Source organism: Oncorhynchus tshawytscha, linkage group LG21 (genome assembly GCF_018296145.1).
Source record: "Oncorhynchus tshawytscha isolate Ot180627B linkage group LG21, Otsh_v2.0, whole genome shotgun sequence".
In the NCBI taxonomy this organism is placed as follows: domain Eukaryota; kingdom Metazoa; phylum Chordata; class Actinopteri; order Salmoniformes; family Salmonidae; genus Oncorhynchus; species Oncorhynchus tshawytscha.
The window spans coordinates 12801381-12816561 of NC_056449.1; the positions used below are offsets into that span (position 1 = coordinate 12801381).

General features: G+C 46.7%; 1 protein-coding gene across 1 annotated transcript; it reads left to right on the forward strand.

Moving 5' to 3' along the window:
* The first annotated feature begins 657 nt into the window (after positions 1-657).
* On the forward strand, positions 658-14974 carry clcf1 (cardiotrophin-like cytokine factor 1). Its single transcript, XM_024382385.2, has 3 exons — positions 658-1164; positions 11256-11416; positions 11734-14974. The coding sequence occupies exons 1-3, from the start codon at positions 1152-1154 to the stop codon at positions 13093-13095; spliced, it is 1536 nt and encodes a 511-aa protein (XP_024238153.1). The 5' UTR covers positions 658-1151; the 3' UTR covers positions 13096-14974.
* The last annotated feature ends 207 nt before the right edge of the window (positions 14975-15181 follow it).

Genomic DNA, 15181 nt, shown 5'->3' on the forward strand with positions numbered 1-15181 from the left:
AGTATAATTTTTTGTTTTACCCCCTTTTCGTGGTATCCAATTGTTAGTAGTTACTGTCTTGTCTCATCGCTACAACTCCCGTACGGGCTCGGGAGAGACAAAGGTCGAAAGCCATGCGTCCTCCGAAACACACCCAACCAAGCTGCACTGCTTCTTAACACCAGGAAGCCAGCCACACCAATGTGTCGGAGGAAACACCATGCACTGCGCCCGGCCCACCACAGGAGTCGCTAGTGCGCGATGAGACAAGGATATTCCTACCGGCCAAACCCTCCCTAACCCGGACGATGCTAGGCCAATTGCGCATCGCCCCACGGACCACCCGGTCACGGCCGGCTGTGACAGAGCCTGGGCGTGAACCCAGAGTCTCTGGTGGCACAGACCACTGCGCCACCCGGGAGGCAGCACATATTTCTTTGAGTTGCTCAATTGAACCATGAGGAAACCTGTAGGAAACGTTATGCTGAAGGTACTGAAATTCCCACCAAAGAAAAATATGGTTCTCAGAACGTTATGTGCTAGCTGGGTATCCTGCGGAATTCCCAGAACATGGTGGGGAGGTTGTATGCAAAATAACCATAGCACTACACTCTCACCAAGCTCTAAGAAACATGGTTCTCAGAACGTTATGTGCTAGCTGGGGTGGCTCCTTCAAGTTTAGCCTATGCGTCAACTTGGTGAATCACCAGGAGGATAAAGAAATAAAGGAAGAGAGGGATAGGAGGGGGACAGAAACTTTCTCCCTCCTTACAAAAACCTTCCGCTGTCAGTCTGTCACACAGACCATACGCCCGTCAAGTCTACGGACCGTCAACGTCAGCCAGGCGGATTTGGTACGCACACCTCGGCTTGGATATACAGGGACCCACCGATGGAATTCGGTGTTATCGATATTTTTTTTAATCAACTCACACATTTTCCATTAGAGAAGGTGTGAATTCCACGTCCATAGGATTCAGAAATGTATTTTCTTCAAGAGAATATATTTAAAATTGGATTAATCAAGGAGAAATGAAAGTTGAATAGGTTAAACTAACAAAAGAGGATACGAATTCATCATTACGCAATTTGGCAAGTTGTCTTTGGATAAAGCCTTGCTGATTTAATCAGTGTGAACTGAAAGGAAATAAAGTCATTTGCCAAAAATAAAAATGCATTTTGGAGGTAAGTCCCAGTAAAAATGATCAAAGCTTAATATCTTCCACATTAACAGTCTTGTAAAAATATGTATTTATTTATTATAATGATGATTCATGTGATTAGGATAATAATGATTTACCGATGGCTTTTACAAATTAATATTTTACAAACCACACTATAGTGGTATTTCTGTTACTTGATCATTTTGAAATTTCTACAGTAGGAGTTCCCAGTATGTTGTATATTTTGGATAATAATATGACTAAGGTGAATTTGCACTTGATTTTCTCTACTACCTAACTCAAATTTCTAAGTAAATTTCAATGAATATATGAATCCTGAATATTTTCAGATAATAGCAGAAATCCCTCATCAATTGACAATTGTAATAACATATTAAAAGATAACAAATGTGTAAAGCACATTTATCATTTAGTTGAACTTTTGTCTGCAGATATCATATATATTGATACTCAAAATATAAACAAATACTGAGATCAAATGTTATAACATAACCAAAATCCCTTTGAGAATTTCCCTGTTCTATTAAAAGAGGGATTTTTCAGTGTAGGACATTGAGGAGGCAATTTGATCTGAATGTAAGTTTTCACAAGCTTGGAAATGAGAAATGTTTTTTAAATTAGCGCTAGTGTGGGTGTATGTGTGTGTGTGTGTGTGTGTGTGTGTGTGTGTGTGTGTGTGTGTGTGTGTGTGAATGGGAAGTTTCCTTCATTGTAAAAAATGGCTTCGGTTGAGAGGTGCAAGATGGAGATAAAGCCCTTGTCTAGTTAGCTGGCACTGATATGAGAAAGTACATTGTTCACGTTAGTCAGGGTGTGAGAACACACATACACCTGCCCCTTGGGACAGCCTATGCGGCTGCTGTTCCATGTCTGTGAATGGGGGGTAAAAGAGAGGGAGGTTAAACATTGTGTGACAAAATTATGCTAAACATCTTCTCACTGTCAACTGCGTTAATTTTCAGCAAACTTAACATGTGTAAATATTTCTATGAACATAACAAGATTCAACAACTGAGACATAAACTGAACGAGTTCCACAGACATGTGACTAACAGAAATGGAATAATGTGTCCCTGAACAAAGGGGGGTTCAAAATCAAAAGTAACAGTCAGTATCTCGTGTGGCCACCAGCTGCATTAAGTACTGCAGTGCATCTCCTCCTCATGGACTGCACCAGATTTGCCCGATCTTGCTGTGAGATGTTACCCCACTCTTCCACCAAGGCACCTGCAAGTTCCCGGACATTTCTGGGTGGAATGGCTCTAGTACTCACCCTCCGATCCAACAGGTCCAGATGTGCTCAATGGGATTGAGATCCGGGCTATTCGCTGGCCATGGCAGAACACTGATATTCCAGTCTTGCATGAAATCACGCACAGAACGAGCAGTATGGCTGGTGGCATTGTCATGCTGGAGGGTCATGTCAGGATGAGCCTGCAGGAAGGATAACACCTGAGGGAGGAGGATGTCTTCCCTGTAATGCACAGTGTTGAGATTGCCAGCAATGACAACAAGCTCAGTCCGATGATGCTGTGACACACCGCCCCAGACAATGACGGACCCTCCACCTCTAAATCGATCCTGTTCCAGAGTACAGGCCTCGGTGTAATGCCTATTCTTTTGACGATAAACACGAATCCGACCATCACCCCTGGTGAGACAAAACCGCGACTCGTCAGTGAAGAGCACTTTTTGTCAGTCCTGTCTGGTCCAGCGACGGTGAGTTTGTGCCCATAGGCAACGTTGTTGCCTTACAACAGGCCTACAAGCCCTCAGTCCAGCCTGTCTTAGCCTATTGCGGACAGTCTGAGCACTGATGGAGGGATTCTGCATTCCTGGTGTAACTCGGGCAGTTGTTGTTGCCATCCTGTACCTGTCCCACAGGTGTGATGTTCGGATGTACCGATCCTGTGCAGGTGTTGTTACACGTGGTCTTACACTGCGAGGCCAATCAGTTGTCCGTCCTGTCTCCCTGTAGTGCAGTCTTAGACGTCTCACAGTACGGACATTGCAATTTATTGCCCTGGCCACATCTGCAGTCCTCATGCCTCCTTGCAGCATGCCTAAGGCACATTCACGCAGATGAGCAGGGACCCTGGGCATCTTTCTTTTGGTGTTTTTCAGAGTCAGTAGAAAGGCCTCTTTAGTGTCCTAAGTTTTCATAACTGTGACCTTAATTGCCTACCGTCTGTAAGCTGTTAGTGTCTTAATGACTGTTCCACAGGTGCATGTTCATGAATTGTTTATGGTTCATTGAACAAGCATGGGAAACGGTGTTTAAACCCTTTACAATGAAGATCTGAGTTTATAAGCTCAAAAACAAAATAATAATAGGCTGAAGATTTCCTCTCTCTCCCTGCCTCTCTCTCTCTCCCTGCCCCACTGTCTTTTTTTCCTCCTCTCTCCCTGCCTCTCTCTCTCTTTCTCTCTTTCCCACTCTCTCTCTCTCTCTCTACCTCTCTCTCTCTGCCTCTCCTCTCTCTCTCTCTCTCTCTCTCTCTCTCTCTCTCTCTCTCTCTCTGCCTCTCTCTCCCTGCCTCTCTCTCCCTGCCTCTCTCTCCCTGCCTCTCTCTCTCTCTCTCTCTCTCTCTCTCTCTCTCTCTCTCTCTCTCTCTCTCTCTCCCTGCTCTCTCCTCTCTCTCCCTGCCTCTCTCTCCCTGCCTCTCTCTCTCTCTCCCTGCCTCTCTCTCCCTGCCTCTCTCTCTCCCTGCCTCTCTCTCTCTCTCTCTCTCTCTCCCTGCTCTCTCTCTCTCTCTCTCTCTCTGCCTCTCTCTCCCTGCCCTCTCTCCCTGCCTCTCTCTCTCTCCCTGCCTCTCTCTCTCCCTGCCTCTCTCTCTCTCTCTCTCTCTCCCTGCCTCTCTCTCCCTGCCTCTCTCTCCCTGCCTCTCTCTCTCTCTCCATGCCTCTCTCTCCCTGCCTCTCTCTCTCTCCCTGCCTCTCTCTCTCTCTCTCTCTCTCCATGCCTCTCTCTCCCTGCCTCTCTCTCTCCTCTCTCTCTCTCCCTGCCTCTCTCTCCTCCCTGCCTCTCTCTCCCTGCCTCTCTCTCTCTCTCTCTCTCTCTCTCTCTCTCCATGCCTCTCTCTCCCTGCCTCTCTCTCCCTCCTGCCTCTCTCTCTCCCACTGTCCCCTCCTCTCTCCCACGCTTTCAGGTGGTCTTCAATAAAGCAATAAGGTTAAAACAACAACCCCCCCATACAAATGATCCAATATTAGTTATATAACTAAACCACTTAACATGACCAAGTTTCCCAGATTTGAGCATATAAAGAATATAAACCAAGTTCAAACAGACTGACCATATTGCCTTTGACTTCTTTCTTTCTTTCTGTCTGGCTGTGTGTGTTTTTCTCTCTGACACATACACACCGGCATGTTATGGCTGTGAGGCTGAATTAGTGTCGGTGTGTTTTAGATAACAGTGTTTGTGTCCGTGTGGAAAGCAGAGTACATCCACTCTGTTGAAGGGTTCAAACCCACCCTTGGATCTAGAGCAGAGAGACAGAAGAATACAGGAGAAAGTAAAGAGAAGGGGATGAAGGAAAAAGCGATGGACCATTCACATCCTTTGCTCAGCCCCATCCTTGACTCTTTGTGTGTGAGAGAGTGGGAGAGAGACATTGAGGTAGAAAGAGTGAGAGAAAGGGGGATTGAGTAAGAGAAGGAGAAAGTGGTGGTGCAGGATTAATACAGTACAGATTCCCTATTGACAGGAGTTAGCGAGAGAGGGAAAGAGAGAGAGGGAAAGAGAGAGGGACAGGGGGAATGATATAAAATGAGTTGGTCACGCTTTCAACAGTCACACATGCTGTTTACATTTTTCCCAAATTAACATGGCCCTTCACTTCATCTCTCTCTCTGCCTTTCCCTTATTCTCTCTCATCCAAGTCCTTTACTCCTTCTCCTCCTCTCTGTGTTTCTCTCTACATCCCTCTCTTTATGTCTGTCTGTCTCTCACTTTCTCCCCCATCCCCCCTTTCTCTCCCATCCCCCCTTTCTCTCCCTCTCTCCTTCTCAATTTTTTTTCTAAAGCAGCCAGACCGGATACATTGAATGGAAGGCTCTTGTATTTTTGTTGTTGCAGATTTCTTTTTTAAGCGTAACCTGGGGGTTTGGATAGGGAGTTAGGCAGAGCAGGGGAAGGTAAATGAGAAACCTAAGTCTGAATGTCTGAAAAAAGGAAGGAAGAATGGAAAGAGGTATAGTAGATGAAGGGGATGAGGTGTGCTAATTAGAGAGGGGAAGAAAGAGAGAGACCAAAAAGTGAACATCGAAGGAGAGCAAGAAAGGAATATGGAGAGAGCTAATATTGATCATTAGCGGGTGATGGAAAGCAGAGAGGACGAAGTGTGTAATAAAATCAACAGAAAGTAAGAAAGAATTAAAGACAGATTTCTCTGGGAAGGAGAGGGAATAAACACATGGGGAGAGGAAGAGAATTAAATCAGAGAGAGAAACACAAAAATAAAAAGAGTGAACGTTGAGTTTGTTGGAAGTAGCACAGAGAGGGTTTTGTTGTAATCATTCAATTGTATTGTATGTTTTATGCCTCTCTATCTCCCCTTTGGTTTTCTGTCATTGATGTTCTTTGGCAATCCAGGGTCCGTTCCATGCCAAGTAGATCCATTTGAATTTCAATATGAACTCCAAGAAGATATCTCTAGGGATAAGAGATGGGAGAGAGTGTGTGAGTGTGTGTGTGTGTGTGTGTGTGTGTGTGTGTGTGTGTGTGTGTGTGTGTGTGTGTGTGTGAGTGTGTGTGTGTGTGTGTGTGTGTGTGTGTGTGTGTGTGCATATGCTCAAGCACATGTAAGTGTGTTTCAAAAGATTGGCACATTGGTCTTGTGTGTGTGTTTCAAAAGATTGGCACATTGGTGTGTGTGTGTGTGTGTGTGTGTGTGTGTGTGTGTGTGTGTGTGTGTGTGTGTGTGTGTGTGTGTGTGTGTGTGTGTGTGTATGTGTGTGTGTGTGTTGAGTTAGTGAAGGAATGCACATTTGATTGAGTACATAAATCTGTGCTCTAACAACATCGACCCTGACCCCCCCCCCAAAAAAAATCTGTCGTTCTGCTCCTGAACAGGTAGTTAACCCACTGTTCCTAGGCCGTCATTGAAAATAAGAATTTGTTCTTAACTGACTTGCCTAGTTAAATAAAGGTAACAATGTGCAACGTGGAGTGCCTGGACAGTTTATAATGTGGAGTGCCCTTAGCCGTGGTATATTGGCCAAATCCCTGAGGTGCCCCATTGCTGTTATAAACTGGTTACCAATGTAATTAGAACAGTAAAAATAAAAGTTTTGTCATACCCAGGGTATACGGTCTCATATACCACAGCTTTCAGCCAATCAGCATTCTGGGCTCGAACCACCCAGTTTATAATGTAGAATGTAGCACCGCTTCCAATCCAAGTGCCAATGTCGTTTAGCAAACTCCGAGCAGGGTAATGGTCAGATGACATGAAAATAGAGTTCTTTGGCCACGCACACAAGTGGTGGGTTTGTCATTGAAAAACAGAAGCATATACAGAATAGTAGCTCATACCTACTGTAAAATATGGTGGTGGATTGTTGAGGTTATGGGGCTATTTTGCTTCCACTGGTCCTGGGGTCCTTGTTAAGGTCAACTGCATCATCAACTTTAAGAAATATATTTTAGCCCAAAACCTGTCTCCCTCAGCTAGGAGGCGGAAACTTGGACGCAAGGGGATCTTCCATCAAGACAACAACCCCAAACACAAAATACACAAATAAATGGTTAATTGACCTCAAAATCAACAGTCTCCAGACTTGAACCCATTGAAAACTTGTGGTTTGAATTGAAGACGGCAGTCCATAAGCAGAGGTGAAGGATATCAAGGATCTGTAAAAATTCTTTGTGGAGAAATGGTCTAAGACCCCTCCTAATGTGTTCTCCAACTCAAAAATCATTTTAGAAAAGGCTCATTGTCAATATCCTCACAAGGTGAGGCTGCTGGAGTACTGAAAACAGGCTACCATTCACTTACAACCTTATATTTTTTAGATTTGTTTTATTCGTTAAATAAAATAGTATCTGAGCAACTCTATTAGTATAAAATAAAAAACCCACTTAGCATACAATATAGCTCTGTGTTTATTTTATTTATTTTACAGTCTTTTTTTGCTAATCTTTATCAAGGGTGCCAATCATTTTGGACATGACGGTAGCTGATAGCAAGTCTTCTGTAGTCTGTAGGATCTGTACCCCAGCCCCGAGACCAGCCTGTGCCCTGACATTAAACTTTGAACCCTAACCCCAATGTTCAACCTTGACTGACCACAGACTCTTAACCTCAAATCAAGCACCATGAACATTGTCCTACAGCTGGCAGCCATAATATTGTGCAAAGTTTGACATTTACATCTGCAATCAAACCATAGATTAACATAGATAATCAAACATGGTTTAGAGAATGGAGAACTGTGTGTATAGGCACACACACACACACACACACACACACACACACACACACACACACACACACACACACACACACACACACACACACACACACACACACACACACACACACACACACACACATAGGCACACACACACACACACACACACACACACACACACACACACACACACACACACACACACACACACACACACACACACACACACACACACACACACACACACACACACACACACACACACACAGGTCACGGGGAACCTCTGTTGTAATGTGATCATGCCTGTGAGAATGTTCTGGCTTCAACCTGGCCTGTGGAGTTTGTTCTTAGTGCCAGGTACTGCTCCCTGCTCCCTGCTCAGAAGACCGAAGGTTTGGGCTTTACGTTATCGTAACATTTACCGTCCACAGTAAAACTGTCTCATTCTACAGAAGACGCTTGTGCATCAAAACGGCATTCTGCCAGACTGCGTTGTGTTTTGCATTAAAACACATGCAATGTGAAGTGTCCCAGGTGTGTGTTAGGAGGTTACCTAGATTAGTTATCGTTCTCTGCAGGATTCTTCGATGTTCCAAGGGAGAGTTGTTGAGCTGTTGCCATTCGTTCTAAATATTAAGGTGTGTCGGGCATTGAGCTTTTGTGATTGAAAGGAGTTGACATGTTTTTTGCTGTAACTGTTAAACTGATTCAGATGAAAGGTGTTGAGGTGTGTTAAGGAGTAATATGTTGAAAGTGATGACGTTGAGAAATGGGTTCTATAGTGGACAAAGTCCTGACATGTTTGGTTAGTCCTGAGCAGAACAAGGTGTCTGCATAAATGTTTGTGAGTTGTTCAAGAGCTCCACTTAAGTCTTTCACTCCCTGGGGGCAAACTGATGGAGGGAAGAATGAGGGAGTGATAGAGAGAGAGAGAGCACTAATCAGGGTTAATAAGCTGCTGTTATTTTGGCCTGGGGCGAAAAACAGAAGACTTCTAAAGACGAGAAGAAAGAGAGGGGGGTTAAAGGAGGAAAAGGAGAGAGGGGGGGTAAAGGAGGAGAGAGAGAGGGGGTAAAGGAGGAGAAGGAGAGAGGGGGCGGGGTAAAGGAGGAGAAGGAGAGAGGGGGGGTAAAGGAGGAGAAGGAGAGAGAGGGGGTTAAAGGAGGAGAAGGAGAGAGGGGGGTAAAGGAGGAGAAGGAGAGGGGGGTAAAGGAGGAGAAGGAGAGGGGGGGTAAAGGAGGAGAAGGAGAGGGGGGGTAAAGGAGGAGAAGAGAGAGGGGGTAAAGGAGGAGAAGGAGAGAGAGGGGGGTAAAGGAGGAGAAGGAGAGAGAGGGGGGTAAAGGAGGAGAAGGAGAGAGAGGGGGGTAAAGGAGGAGAAGGAGAGAGGGGGTAAAGGAGGAGAAGGAGAGAGAGGGGGGTAAAGGAGGAGAAGGAGAGGGGGGGTAAAGGGGGAGAAGGGAGGGGGTAAAGGAGGAGAGGAGGGGGGGGTAAAGGAGGAGAAGGAGAGAGGGGGGGTAAAGGAGGAGAAGGAGAGGGGGTAAAGGAGGAGAAGGAGAGAGGGGGGGTAAGGGAGGAGAAGGAGGAGAGGGGGTAAAGGAGAGAGGGGGGTAAAGGAGGAGAAGGAGGGGGGTAAAGGAGGAGAAGGAGAGGGGGTAAAGGAGGAGAAGGAGAGGGGGGTAAAGGAGGAGAAGGAGAGAGAGGGGGTAAAGGAGGAGAAGGAGAGAGAGGGGGTAAAGGAGGAGAAGGAGAGAGGGGGGTAAAGGAGGAGAAGGAGAGAGAGGGGGGTAAAGGAGGAGAAGGAGAGAGAGGGGGTAAAGGAGGAGAAGGAGAGGGGGTAAAGGAGGAGAAGGAGAGGTGAGTAAAGGAGGAGAAGGAGGGGGTAAAGGAGGAGAAGGAGAGAGGGGGGTAAAGGAGGAGAAGGAGAGAGGGGGGTAAAGGAGGAGAAGGAGAGAGGGGGTAAAGGAGGAGAAGGAGAGGGGGTAAAGGAGGAGAAGGAGGGGGGTAAAGGAGGAGAGGAGAGGGGGTAAAGGAGGAGAAGGAGAGGGGGTAAAGGAGGAGAAGGAGAGGAAATGGGGAAAACAATCAACAACCTGAAAACGTTCTACAAATAGATGGAGGGACTGAAAGGAAGAGAGGAAATGAGAAACATAGAGGGATATTGCAAGAGTAAGAAAGACAGGAGAGAATAAGTGGAAGAGGAGTTGAAAGAGAGAAAGGAGAGAGATGGGTTGGATAGAGAGAGAAAGAAGGGGATGGATGGATGGGGGAACAGAGAGATGGTCACATCCTGTACAGAACATATTTCACACCTGGTGAACAGCAACATGTTTAAAACTCATAATTACACAGACCCTTGCCCTGTCTGCCTGTCAGCCTGGAAGACCGAGAGAGACCGGGACCATGAATACAAGCGTGGTTGAGGAATGGAAAAGAGAGAGAGTATAGTGAGGATGAAACGGTTCTTGGAAAGCAAAGGGCAAAGGAGAATAGGAGAGAGATAACAGATGTGTGTGTGTGTGTGTGTGGCAACAAGATGGAGAAAGGGGGGAGAGAGAGATTAAAGGATGCATAAAAGGAGAGCATTTGGGAAGTTATGACAGCTGAGTCCTGGGGGACAGACAGACAGACAGACAGACAGACAGACAGACAGACAGACAGACAGACAGACAGACACTAAGACAGACAGACAGACAGACAGACAGACAGACAGACAGACAGACAGACAGACAGACAGACAGACAGACAGACAGACAGACAGACAGACAGACAGACAGACAGGGGGAAAGGATTTTCTGTGTGTTCTGTGTCTCTTATTGTCCTTATGGGAGAGGTAAGTGGATAGGCACTGAGCTCTCTACCATTGACATAGATCATTTGGCCTTAAAAGGGTCACCTCCAATTTAACACACACACACACACACACACACAACGTATGCATGCACTCATGTAAACAGGCACACACGCTTAACCTTAAACACACACATGCACACCAATGTATCCACACCAATGTATCCACACCAATGTACAGCATTTCAAATACAAACAACAAAATCATGCACGTATATGTATGCAAATTTACAAGCACTCACATACCAACATAAACACTTAAACAACACCAACATAAACACAAGCAAATTAAGGCAAATAAGAGACAAAGTTATGCATTCAAAACAAACGCACACAAATAAACATGTTGATGACAATAAAGTAAGCCAGATATATACCTCTGCTGTGTGTGTGTGTGTGTGTGTGTGTGTGTGTGTGTGTGTGTGTGTGTGTGTGTGTGTGTGTGTGTGTGTGTGTGTGTGTGTGTGTGTGTGTGTGTGTGTGTGTGTGTGTGTGTGAGGGCCTGCCTGCCTGCGTACCATGCATGCTTGTATGTGTGTGCGTGCATGTGAGTGTTAGCGTGTGTGAGGAGTGGATTGAACAGTGAGACCATTCGTCTGACTCTTTGAAGCTTTGAGTGACATTTTATTTGAGACCAAAGGAAACATTTGACAGCCAGAACCTCTAGAATTGGATTGAAACCGAAAGGTTTTATTGCCAGTTAGATTACTTAGATTTGCCAATATATTCAAACAAAACCATCACCATAGAGACAAAGAAATAAACAGCCTTGTGTAGTTTTAATCTTCAACAAATACTGATCTTTCCTTTGATTGCTTTCTCCCCCAGTCCATCACATCCAGCTCACACTGCTATTGTCTGCAGCCGTAGCATCGGTCCAGGTCCCAGAGCCCTACCTCAGCCTGTCTAATGAGAGAACTTCGATTGAGAGGACGTATGAACTGACCAAGTACCTGGAGCATCAGCTGAGAGAGATAAAGGACACCTATGTGAGTACTGTACTGTTATATAGATGCTGTGTTGAAGCACTTATGTTGGAGCATGTCAATGTTTCTTTCCACAAGTGTTTGAATTCACCACATATTTGAGAAGCCTGGTTCCATTCTGTTTCTGTTCCAGCCAACCCTTTGGTCTTTGCTATGGGGAGTTTGCTAACACAGAAATAGACTGGCACCCAGGCTTGTGTCTGAACATAGTTAATCCATGTTTGATTGCACATGTTGGATTAAATATTCCTTCTCTCCCTCCCACTCCCTCTTTCCATACTCTGCTCTTCCTCCATCTCCTCCCCTCTTCCCTCCCTTAGCTCTCCTACCTGGGCCCTCCGTTCAGTGATCCAGACTTCTCCCCTCCACGGCCCAACAGCACGACCCTGTCCCTGCCCAGCGCCGCCACCCGTCTGGAGCTGTGGCGGGGATTGGAGAACCGTGCCAGGCTGACCCAGAACCACAGGGCTTACTCTGTCCTGCTGGGAGCGGTGAAGGAGCTGGCCCGCTCCACCCTCTGTCCCTACCTCCAGAGCTCCCTGCTGCACTTCTCTACAGGCCTGGACAGTCTGTTGGGGTCTATATCAAGCCTCATGAACACTCAGGGGTATGCTCTGCCTCCTGCTGGGATCGAGCCGCAGTACCTGCAGAGAGACACAGGGGGCGACAGAGAGGCAATGGGACGCAGACCATCTCCACTGATGAGTCAGGGTCTCTATAAGGCAGGGGTGGGGGTGGAGGTGGGGCTAATGAGGCATCCTCTTGGTGATCAGAGGGGTGCTGGGACCATCAGAGGGGCAGTGAGAGGAGAAAAGGAGGAGAGCACCAGGAGAGAAATGACAGGGAGAAAGAGGGAGAGAGAGAAAGATAGAGGGAGGGGGAGGGAGGGTAGGAGAGCGGAGGTAACTAGGGCTGTGGTTAGGAGCGTGGGGTCGAGGCAGGAGGAGAGAGGGGAGCACGGGAGGAAAGGGAGGAAGAGAGAGGCAGAAGATTGGGAGGGGACCACTGAAGACAGGGAAGAGGAGGAAGAGTTGGAGAGAAAGGGAGGGAAGGACAGAAGGGGGAGGAGGCTGCTGAGTGTTTCAGAGGAAGGAGAGAGAACAGTTAAGCAGGGTCCACTGGACTCTGACGCCAGAGTCACTCTGTCCTTTTCAGACAGACAAAACTTCCCCCAACAACAACTCCTAAACAACAACAACAACAACAACAACCTCTACAGCTACAACTTCAACTATCACCCCCAAAATAAGGAAAGAGTCGGGGGGGATTCAGAAAACAGGGCGACAGGGGAGGAACAATACAACATCCGAGAGTCTGCATCCCTCCTCTCCTCCTCTTTATCCTTCCATCCCCAGCGCCGTTCCCCTCGCTCCTTATTCTCCCCCTCTCTCCACCCCCCCCTCTCACCCCTCTCCCTCTTCTACCCGTTTGGCACAGGGCCAGGGGAGGGACACACCCTGTTGTCAGAACCAGTTCCCCTGTCATTGAGGAGGGGTCTCCCCTTGCTGCCGCCCCCTCCCCTGCCACCTCTTCTGTCCTCCTCCCCTCTGCTGGCGGTGCAGCCGGCGCTGAACGACTTCTCCAGAAAGGTTGAGGGCTTCTGGGTACTGAGGGAACTGCAGAGCTGGCTGTGGCGCTCCGCCAAGGACTTCAACCGCCTCAAGAAGAGACTCCGAGTCTGACAGACTGATAGAGGAGGGAGGACACACACTGTCTCTCTCTCTCTCTCTCTCTCACTCACACACACAGTCTGAGAAACTGAGAGAACACACACAGAGACATACTCACACATAGAACCTGAGAGTGGGCACAAACACACACACATTTTCACACAAACAGTGTTGGAATACCTACCTAGCGCTGAACCACAGAAAAGTGGCTTTCTGGCCTGCCATCAGCCTGAGCACACATTGGCACATCCGGGGATGGGAAATAATCAATTGTCTGTCTCTCAGTCTGTGGACAATATCAGCACTGTCACCAATGACATGACATCATGACATAGCAGGTCATTGATCTGCCGTTGGAACTTATTTACTGGATGTAACGCCTCACATACTGGACATAAAGGTAGTGATCAAGCAGATAGACAGTCATGTCATTGACTGAGAGCTGATTCAGAACAGCAGTGAATCACTAGACATTCATCTTCGCCTAGGGAGGAAGAGAGAGTTATGAATGGAGAGAGACAGAGGGAAGAAGAGGAAGGAGAAATGGCAGGATGGAGAGAGAGAGGGTAGAAAGAGAGTGAGTGGGAGAAAGGGGGTGTCTGAGTCAGGGGCTGACAGTTGGAGTCTGGGCGGTGGGGGTTGCTGAGTAATCAGAAATCTGCAGACACTTACAGTAAACACTGCATAGACACCCACCGGACACACACAGTACAGACCCATTTCCAGGCGTACTAGTAATTTGTGAATTGGCCAACTGTTTTTACAGTGAGTTGTTGACACTTTTAGCTTTGGAATGGGCATCTCAGCTTTTCCCTCCGCTTGTTTCAGCCAAATGCAACACAAAAGCCCCTAAGCTTGGCATAGTGGGGTTTTCTATCAACTGCCTTGTGTCTTTACACAAGGACCTGTACAGTAATGTCCAACAGTGTGTATGTATAGAGTTTAAGATTAGATTATAGCTGTGATATTTATTGAACAAGATGTTGTATTTATTTTCTTGTGTGAATACTGTCCTACGTCATGTTGGAGATGGAAGAGAATCAAATATGAGTTGTTGTACTGAGATGAATGCTATTGGTCATTTAGGGAGGGGTGTTTGTGGAGTGAGGTTGTTTTGGAACATTATGGTTTTGACTGTGTTGGTTTGGGTGAGGGGTACAACTGAAAGATGTGGAAGGGGGTGCGTTTCCCAAAACAAAGAGCAACTCACATTCATCACAAACAAGAGGGGAATGAAAGTTTTATTTGTCTGTCTTGACAAAATGTACGATGTCTCTTTTTCTTTCATCTCTCCCCTTCCCCCAATCCCCCCATCCCTCACTACTCCCTTTCTGTTCTCCATCCTATTATCTCACGCATCTCGCCTTCCCAAAAATATCCCTCGAACCTGCCTCGTAACAGACAGAGCTTTGGAATATAAACACACAGGTACAAACACAACCCTTAAACACGTCCACCTTCACCCCCTCTGTTTCTTTCCGTTGCTCTCTCTCTTTAACTCTCTCTTCCATTTCCCTCACACAGTTTCTCACTCTCTTTCTCCCCCCTCTCGTTTCCCCTCAGGCTGGAAATTAAGGGATCAATGAAGGTCCCACTCTTCACCTCAGCTACACACTTACACTGTGCACAACCATTTCCCAACCCACTACACACACAGATACACAGGGCCGGTTCTAGCCTTTTGGGGGCCCTTTTAGTGTCCCCCCTCTTGACAGAGAAATGTACATTTTCAGGTTCATTTCCTGCAATATTTCTCCATGGGCGGAAATAAACTTTTTATATTTTATTAAAAAATGTCCTGCAATTCTACCTATTTTGCCATGGCTTATGCCATGTTATTGACATCTGAGTGAGAGTTACTAACAAACCTGGAGGTCACAGCCACACCATCATCCCAGACACCCTGGACACACTCAAATCCGGCGTTCCGCCGGGAACAGATCTACTGATGACTCATTTGCACTTCATATTGCTCTCTCTATTCCACTCCCACCTGGATAAGAAGAACACCTATGTGAGAATGCTGTTCATTGACTACAGCTCAGCGTTCAACACCATGGTGCCCTCCAAGCTACACCAGTAAGCTAAGGACACTGGG

Bases quoted from the DNA above. Each gene is read 5' to 3' on its own strand.
- clcf1 (XM_024382385.2), top strand. The intron at 11,417-11,733 runs GTGAGTACTGTA...TCCCTCCCTTAG, and splicing joins GAGAGATAAAGGACACCTAT to CTCTCCTACCTGGGCCCTCC.